Source organism: Oncorhynchus nerka, linkage group LG24 (genome assembly GCF_034236695.1).
Source record: "Oncorhynchus nerka isolate Pitt River linkage group LG24, Oner_Uvic_2.0, whole genome shotgun sequence".
Lineage (NCBI taxonomy): Eukaryota > Metazoa > Chordata > Actinopteri > Salmoniformes > Salmonidae > Oncorhynchus > Oncorhynchus nerka.
In genome coordinates, this window is record NC_088419.1 from 91,547,553 (window position 1) to 91,557,252 (window position 9,700).

General features: G+C 44.6%; 1 protein-coding gene across 1 annotated transcript; it reads right to left on the minus strand.

Annotated features, from left to right (window-relative positions):
- Positions 1-300: 300 nt before the first annotated feature.
- On the minus strand, positions 301-8,870 carry LOC135564358 (E-selectin-like). The gene is made up of 13 exons (XM_065009321.1): positions 8,594-8,870; positions 8,400-8,469; positions 7,806-8,297; positions 7,496-7,687; positions 7,057-7,248; positions 6,684-6,860; positions 5,391-5,582; positions 5,018-5,194; positions 3,693-3,884; positions 3,320-3,496; positions 1,712-1,891; positions 1,320-1,433; positions 301-1,150 (listed from the first exon to the last, which is right to left on the minus strand). Exons 1-13 carry the CDS (start codon positions 8,594-8,596, stop codon positions 1,068-1,070), a joined length of 2,241 nt encoding a protein of 746 aa, XP_064865393.1. The 5' UTR covers positions 8,597-8,870; the 3' UTR covers positions 301-1,067.
- Positions 8,871-9,700: the final 830 nt, after the last annotated feature.

The following is a 9,700-nucleotide window of genomic DNA, read 5'->3' on the forward strand; positions in this document are numbered from 1 at the left end:
TATTTTATTGTTCATTAGAAACACAGATTGAGATCATTCTGAGGGGATTTAGCCAGTGGTTGAAAGGGGATTTGGGCTTCCTGGGAAAATGTCAGACGTTGCTAAAGTAACCAAGGGGGGCGGGGCTTAGCGAAGCCCTCTTGGGATCCTTTCGTACCACTCCACCTATTCTTATTCTACTGGTGTATTTGAAGTAATTTTGCTCTCTGTTGGTACATTTGAACTCAGATAGCCATGGACTATTTATTTACAGCTATTATAAAAAGCATTGGACAGAAAATAATGGAAAAAATAAGAGCATTATTGACAATGTTTGAAACATTTATTATATTTAAAAAGACACTTTTTCAACATCAAATGTAATTCTGTAACACACAGACTGTGGTTTCAAAATAAATATAACTTAAATACTGAAAGGCATTGATTTCACAGTTCTGTAAAATCATAAAATTATATTTATGATAATACAAATTATTATACAGGGGAATATTATATACAACTTTCTGTAGTTTGTATAAAATAGCTGTCAAAATCAGTATCATAAGAAATGTGTCAACTTGTGGTCGTATACCAGCCAGTGGTGAACAATTTGTTCAATACAAAACTCCCTTAGGGAGAAAAAATACATTTTCTGTAGGACCATCATGAGAACAGATGATTCTGTATACTCAACGTAGCACCTCTCTCCCAGTCAGACGATTCAAGGCTATCTAACCTACTACATTACAATACTGAGGAACTGTGATCCAGGTGTGACCAGCAGATCTTCTTTGAAAACAGAGCCAGCCTGTTCCGACTGTTGTTCCTGCTGTTGTTCCTGCAGTTGTTCCTGCTGTTGTTCCTGCTGTTGTTCCTGCTGTTGTTCCTGCTGTTGTTCCTGCAGTTGTTCCTGCTGTTGTTCCTGTTGTTGTTCCTGCTGTTTTTCCTGCTGTTGTTCCTGCAGTTCTTCCTGCTGTTGTTCCTGCTGTTATTCCTGCTGTTGTTCCTGCTGTTATTCCTGCTGTTGTTCCTGCTGTTGTTCCTGCTGTTATTCCTGCTGTTGTTCCTGCTGTTATTGTTGTTGGTCTCTATATCAGGCTGTCGATGCTGTTCCTGTAGGTCTGTAAAGGTTCCTCAATGTCTGAGGTGCTGTTCAGATCAAACTTGTTAGCTGGAAGGAGACAATGAAGAGCATATTGATGAGTATTGTCAAGTAAGAAAAAGCCATTCTGAATCAAATCTGTGTTAAGAAACAGAGATATCTTTGAATTTCTTATAACTTTCTTATTCCTAGCCAATGACTGTGAGTGTAGAAGATAAGGGACTTCTTCTGTGTTTACCTTTCTGTCTGATTCGTTTGAGGAGCCATGCAGCCAGAGACAGGCCAGATAATGACACAGCGCCCCCTGCTGCCAGGCCTAGGATAGTGGGGTTCAATGGAGGCTCAGGTGTGGCTGGAGGAAACAAGAAACAACAGAGAAAAACAGTCAAACAATCTGAATCAACTGATTGGTCACATCACTGAGCCCATTTATGTAGGATATGCATTCATGATGCATTCATAAAGCCTTTATAACCTCTACATAAACATACATTGTCCTGATGACCAGCAAAAATTGGTCCAAGAATTTCAATTTGGTTGTGTCTCACAGAATATTCAGTTTGAATGTGTCTCACAGAATATTCAGTTTGAATGTGTCTCACAGAGAGAGTAACAGAGGTTATAACATACCTGTGCAGGTAGGTGTTTCAGCGCTCCACTCCCCTGACCGTGAACACTGCATGTTTGGGGCCCCCTGGTGATCGTAACCCTCATCACAGCTGAAGTTGCAGACAGAGCCCCAGGGATGTGAGGGGGCCTCACACCTGACCTGACCCCCCAGAGGAACCACAGGAGAGGGGCACTGGACAGCTGAGAGAAGGACACAGTGGTTAGTATATTAAAATACCACAAAAGGGAACAAACAGTTGTGGATGAAATAATGAAAATGATTGTCGTTTGAGAGCTCATGTGTGTGGCAGACATCCATAAGGAGATAAGACCTATAGGTAAAATGGATGGTGAAACTCACTGGATGCCTGTTAAATGGTATATTAATATGACTGCCCTCAGAACAGCCTCAATTCGGTTGACATGGACTCTACAAGGTGTCGAAAGCATTCCACAGGGATGCTGGCTCATGTTGACTCCAATGCTTCCCACAGTTGTTTCAAGTTGTCTGGATGTCCTTTGGGTGGTGGACCATTCTTGATGAACACGGGAAACTGTTGAGCGTGAAATACCCAGCAGCGTTGCAGTTCTTGACACATTCAAACCAGTGCGCCTGGCACATACTACCATACCCCATTCATAGGCACTTAAATATTTTGTCTTGCACATTAACCCTCTGAATGGCACACAGATACAATCCAATTGTCTTAAGGCTTAAAAATCCTTATTTAACCTGTCTCCTCCCTTTCGTCTACACTGATTGAAGTTGATTTAACAAGTGACATCAATAAGTGATCATGGCTTTCACCTGGATTCACCTGGTCAGTCTTTGTCATGGAAAGAGCAGGTGTTCTTAATATTTTGTACACTCGGGCTGAGTAAAACCTCTCACTTCACCTCTTTCTCTCTATTTAAACTCAGTCTATAGTGTTTTAGTATCGTGTGTAAATTGACTGAGTTTAAACAGAGAAGAAGATTTGAAGTGAGAGGTTTTACTCTGCCCAAAATCTGTCCATGAAAATAAGCCCATGAAGTGAGGAATTTTAGTATGAAGGTCAATGAGATGGTGTCGAATTTGGTCAACAACAAAATGTCATTGTTAACTTGCTACGTGAGGCTTATTTGATTGAATGGAAGTTTCATAATGGTTATGTTTATGGCCCTGGTAGTTTGGGGCTCCCGAGTGGGGCAGCGGTCTAATGCACTGCATCTCATTGGAAGAGGCATCACTGCAGTCCCTGGTTCATATCCAGGCTGCATCTCAGTGGAAGAGGCATCATTGCAGTCCCTGGTTTGTATCCAGGCTGCATCACATCTGGCTGTAATTGGGAATCCCATTGGGCCGACACACAATTGGCCCAGCGTTGTCTGGGGTAGGCCGTCATTGTAAATAAGAAATTGTTCTTATCTGACATGCCAAGTTAAATAAATACATGTTGTTTTTATGAGTGGACGCACGTGGCATTTCAGCAACTTTGAGAAAAATGACTTAATATCGGACATGTTTTTCCATTGTTAGAGTGGTCATGTTAGAGTGGTCTTGTTAATTAAGAGTTTAAAAACTCTTGTCAATATAGACAATGGTTAAAATCAGATCTATTTTAAAGATGCAAAAAAGTTTGTCCTCACCTTCACAGTGTGGTATCTCCTCACTCCACTCAGCAGCTGATGTGCAGGTCAGCGTGATCGCCCCCTTGAGGAGATAACCCTCAGAGCAGCTAAAGTTACAGCTGCTTCCATAGGTGAAGTCTTCTCCACAGCTGAAAGCGCCATCCTGTGGCTGCTGGAGGGTAGGGCAGCTTACAGCTGCAAGACAGAGTGGTGCAGTGGTCAGTCTGTGTCCAGAGACAATTCTACCGTCATACAATTCCAAAACTCTTTTTATCCTCCTAGATATTTCTGAATGGAAAATGTCCTGTGTCATTCATATATTTATAGCAACTACAGTTGATGTAACATGTTATGGGGGCTACGTTTACAGATATCCAGAACCTGTACACACCGATACACTGCGACTGTGAGTCGTTCCACTGTCCCGAGGCTCCACACTGCAGGGTAGCAGAGCTGGAGGCCAGCCTCTCATAGCCCTCCTCACAGGTAAAGGTACAGGTGGACAGGTAGCTGAAGGAGCCCAGGGGATGGGAGCAGGCCATGGAACCCTTCCCAGGTTCATACAGCTCACTGCATAAGACCACTGGGGAGGAGAGGGCAGATCGCAATACATGACTAAATGTGTCTTTGCTGTCACAGACTCTATAATGGCACAGATAGCCCCCCTCCTGACTCAGCCTCCAGTATTTATGCTGCAGTAGTTTATGTGTCGGGGGGGTAGGGTCAATCTGTTATATCTGGAGTAGTTCTCCTGTCTTATCTGGTGTCCTTTTTGAATTTTAGTATGCTCTCTCTAATACTCTTTCTTTCTTTCTTTCTTTCTTTCTTTCTTTCTTTCTTTCTTTCTTTCTTTCTTTCTTTCTTTCTTTCTTTCTTTCTTTTCTCAGAGGATCTGAGCCCTAGGAACATGCCTCAGGACTACCTGGCCTGATGACTCCTTGCTGTCCCCAGTCCACCTGGCCGTGCTGCTGCTCCAGTTTCAACTGTTCCGCCTGCGTCTATGGAACCCTGACCTGTTCACCGGACGCGCTACCTGTCCCAGACCTGCTGTTTTCAACTTTCTAGAGACAGCAGGAGCGGTGGAGAAACTCTGAATGATCGGCTATGAAAAGCCAACTGTCATTTACTCCTGAGGTGCTGACCTGTTGAACCCTTGATAACCTCTGTAATTATTATTATTTGACCCTGCTGGTCATCTATGAACATTTGAACATCTTGGCCATGTTCTGTTATAATCTCCACCCAGCACAGCCAGACGAGGACTGGCCACCCCTCATAGCCTGGTTCCTCTCTAGGTTTCTTCCTAGGTTCTGGCCTTTCTAGGCAGTTTTTCCTAGCCACCGTGCTTCTACACCTGCATTGCTTGCTGTTTGGGGTTTATGGCTGGGTTTCTGTACAGCACTTTGAGACATCAGCTGATGTAAGAAGGGCTTTATAAATACATTTGATTGATATACAGAGATGAGTCCTCAATCTGTTTCTATGGTCTGTTGTTCACACGCATATATGCCCTCTCATTGGCTAGAATGGTCCCACCTGTTCTCGCCATCTCCTGCCTGACTTCCGTCTTTGAGGACATGTTTTTTCATTGTTAGAGTGGTCAGAAGTCTATCTTGTCAATAAATACATTGGTTTAAATTGATTTAAAACTCTTGTCAATATAGACAATGGTTTAAATCAGGTCTATTTTAAAGATGCAAAAAAGTTTGTCCTTACCTTCACAGTGTGGTATCTCCTCACTCCACTCAGCAGCTGATGTGCAGGTCAGCGTGATCGCCCCCTTGAGGAGATAACCCTCAGAGCAGCTAAAGTTACAGCTGCTTCCATAGGTGAAGTCTTCTCCACAGCTGATAGCGCCATCCTGTGGCTGCTGGAGGGTAGGGCAGCTTACAGCTGCAAGACAGAGTGGTGCAGTGGTCAGTCTGTGTCCAGAGACAATTCTACCGTCATACAATTCCAAAACTCTTTTTATCCTCCTAGATATTTCTGAATGGAAAATGTCCTGTGTCATTCATATATTTATAGCAACTACAGTTGATGTAACATGTTATGGGGGCTACGTTTACAGATATCCAGAACCTGTACACACCAATACACTGCGACTGTGAGTCGTTCCACTGTCCCGAGGCTCCACACTGCAGGGTAGCAGAGCTGGAGGCCAGCCTCTCATAGCCCTCCTCACAGGTAAAGGTACAGGTGGACAGGTAGCTGAAGGAGCCCAGGGGATGGGAGCAGGCCATGGAACCCTTCCCAGGTTCATACAGCTCACTGCATAAGACCACTGGGGAGGAGAGGGCAGATCGCAATACATTACTAAATGTGTCTTTGCTGTCACAGACTCTATAATGGCACAGATAGCCCCCCTCCTGACTCAGCCTCCAGTATTTATGCTGCAGTAGTTTATGTGTCGGGGGGGGTAGGGTCAATCTGTTATATCTGGAGTAGTTCTCCTGTCTTATCTGGTGTCCTTTTTGAATTTTAGTATGCTCTCTCTAATACTCTTTCTTTCTTTCTTTCTTTCTTTCTTTCTTTCTTTCTTTCTTTCTTTCTCAGAGGATCTGAGCCCTAGGAACATGCCTCAGGACTACCTGGCCTGATGACTCCTTGCTGTCCCCAGTCCACCTGGCCGTGCTGCTGCTCCAGTTTCAACTGTTCCGCCTGCGTCTATGGAACCCTGACCTGTTCACCGGACGCGCTACCTGTCCCAGACCTGCTGTTTTCAACTCTCTAGAGACAGCAGGAGCGGTGGAGAACCTCTGAATGATCGGCTATGAAAAGCCAACTGTCATTTACTCCTGAGGTGCTGACCTGTTGAACCCTTGATAACCTCTGTAATTATTATTATTTGACCCTGCTGGTCATCTATGAACATTTGAACATCTTGGCCATGTTCTGTTATAATCTCCACCCAGCACAGCCAGACGAGGACTGGCCACCCCTCATAGCCTGGTTCCTCTCTAGGTTTCTTCCTAGGTTCTGGCCTTTCTAGGCAGTTTTTCCTAGCCACCGTGCTTCTACACCTGCATTGCTTGCTGTTTGGGGTTTATGGCTGGGTTTCTGTACAGCACTTTGAGACATCAGCTGATGTAAGAAGGGCTTTATAAATACATTTGATTGATATACAGAGATGAGTCCTCAATCTGTTTCTATGGTCTGTTGTTCACACGCATATATGCCCTCTCATTGGCTAGAATGGTCCCACCTGTTCTCGCCATCTCCTGCCTGACTTCCGTCTTTGAGGACATGTTTTTTCATTGTTAGAGTGGTCAGAAGTCTATCTTGTCAATAAATACATTGGTTTAAATTGATTTAAAACTCTTGTCAATATAGACAATGGTTAAAATCAGATCTATTTTAAAGATGCAAAAAAGTTTGTCCTCACCTTCACAGTGTGGTATCTCCTCACTCCACTCAGCAGCTGATGTGCAGGTCAGCGTGATCGCCCCCTTGAGGAGATAACCCTCAGAGCAGCTAAAGTTACAGCTGCTTCCATAGGTGAAGTCTTCTCCACAGCTGATAGCGCCATCCTGTGGCTGCTGGAGGGTAGGGCAGCTTACAGCTGCAAGACAGAGTGGTGCAGTGGTCAGTCTGTGTCCAGAAACAATTCTACTGTCATACAATTACAAAACTCTATTTGTCCTTCTAGATATTTCTGAATGGAAAATGTCCTGTGTCATTCATATATTTATAGCAACTACAGTTGATGTAACATGTTATGGGGGCTACGTTTACAGATATCCAGAACCTGTACACACCAATACACTGCGGCTGTGAGTCGTTCCACTGTCCCGAGGCTCCACACTGCAGGGTAGTAGAGCTGGAGGCCAGCCTCTCATAGCCCTCCTCACAGGTAAAGGTACAGGTGGACAGGTAGCTGAAGGAGCCCAGGGGATGGGAGCAGGCCATGGAACCCTTCCCAGGTTCATACAGCTCACTGCATAAGACCACTGGGGAGGAGAGGGCAGATCGTAATAACTGACTAAATGTGCCACCATGAAGACATTACTCAAGATACACAACAACTAAAATACAGGAGGTCTAAGCTGTCATACTGGTATAAAGACCCATAGTGAGACACTGAAGTAATTCAAAGAAAGTACAAATCAAAGGGTTATCAAATTGTAGCTGTTTTTATTCTCTATTTAGTCCTTCCAGAACACCTTATTTACAAGGTTTATAAGAGGATATACTTACATTCACAGGTGGGAGGCTGTTCTGACCATGATTCTGAGGCTGTGCATCTCACAGGCCCGGAGCTGCTCAGCCGGTACCCCTCTTCACAGGAATACTGACACGTCGAGTCAAAGGAGAAATTCCCATTGGGGTGAGAGCAACTGACACTGGCATTAGCAGGGACAGTGACCCCCTCCATCTTACATTCAACAACTGCCAACAAAGGAAAACAGGCAAAGAGTTACAATTAAGAGAACATTGAATGTGATAACAGTTGGCTTCATACTGCCTGTATTAGATATTTGGACTATATCATCCTGGGCTTGCTTACCGTGTTCACACTGCTCTCCGTAGAAGCCCTCAGAGCATTTACAGTGGTGGCTGTTGATGGTCTCCACACACTCTCCATGGTAACATGAGTCGCTCTGACACGAGGCTGTGAAGCACAGAGCCGTCTTCTTCTTCATACACGACTCGTCGTTCCACTTCCCTGTGTCCGCCTCTCTCTTGATGTACATCTCCACACAGTCCTCGTTGTTCCCCCCGTTGTTGGGTTCCCTGTCTGCCCAGTTCTCTGCCTCTTTAGTCAGGGTCTTATTGGTCCCCACCCAGGTCCACACGTCGTCCACCTTACGGATCCCTATCCAGTAATAGTTGGTCTGCCTGGGCAGGATGCTGTTAAGGTGGGAGATCTCTCCACGGTTCTGGATGGCCACCATGTCAGTGTAGTGCTCCGTGCACCACTTTCTAGCAGTGTCCCAGTTCATGGTTTTGTTGGAGTGATGGTAGGACCAGCCCTCTACTCTAGTGCACATGGTGACAACTGAGAAATGACAAAAAGGTCAATATTGACATACAGTACATGAATGAGTTTACATGAGTGGGATTTTAGAAATGCATAGATCTATTGAAATGTGTTTCTTACTTGAGTACAGGAGGAAGAGGGTGATCCATGAGCTGAGGCTTCTGGTTTGCTGTGATGCAGAGCAGAAGTCCTGTGGAGACAACATCAAGCCATACTTTACAGACTGAGAAATGCATTGGCTGTCTGAAATGTATATAAACTAACTGGTGCATCTTAATTTTAAGGCATAAACCAATTCTCTCAACAGTACTTACCATTGTAAGTTTAAAATGTGATGCTCTTTTGCAGGTAAATCTCCAAAGGATATGTTTCTAGTCTGATCCAGTGGATGAAATGATACTGCTCTCTGGTACTCTGTGCACATATATATACACCAACCCACACTTCAACAACGGCCAAAGACCGGAATTCATCGTTATAACACTGCCTGGGCGTGAATCAGCTACTCTGGAATTTCCAACTTGGAAACTTTCTCCCTCTCTCCCCCTCCCTATTTTAGATATCTGGACTCTATCCTATTGTGTCGGTCAGACAGATAAGAGCGTCTCTGAGTAGGTGCCAAAGCCCGGGCTGCAACAGGAAACAAAGATGGAGGAAGCAGTCATCAACAACAGCCTCTGCCCTGGGCAGAGACTCACAGATACTGAGCTGGTGTTGAAATGTCTCTTTCACTCCTTTGAAATTTCTGGCTAACACCACATCAAGCATTTATTGTCATGAAGAGTGGGGTGTATAATCTGTTGAATCTTGTAAGCTAACAGTTGACAAATGTACTATGTCAAGTCAACCTCTATTTCAAGTGCATTTCATTGAGTTTGGTTTTGTTATAACAGTGTAGAATTTGACTAACCCACTACTGTGTTTCTGCCTTTTTATTAAAGGATATGCACAGCTTGAGAGGATACAGGGAGACAGACAGGTTGTCATGAGGATACAGGGAGACAGACAGGTTGTCATGAGGATACAGGGAGACAGACAGGTTGTCATGAGGATACAGGGAGACAGACAGACAGGTTGTCATGAGGATACAGGGAGACAGACAGGTTGTCATGAGGATACAGGGAGACAGACAGGTTGTCATGAGGATACAGGGAGACAGATGAGAATACAGGTTGTCATGAGGATACAGGGAGACAGACAGGTTGTCATGAGGATACAGGGAGACAGACAGGTTGTCATGATCAGGTTGTCATGAGGATACAGGAAGACAGACAGGTTGTCATGAGGATACAGGGAGACAGACAAGTTGTCATGAGGATACAGGGAGACAGACAGGTTGTCATGATGATACAGGGAGACAGACAGGTTGTCATGAGGATACAGGGAGACAGACAGGTTGTTATGAGGATACAGGGAGACAG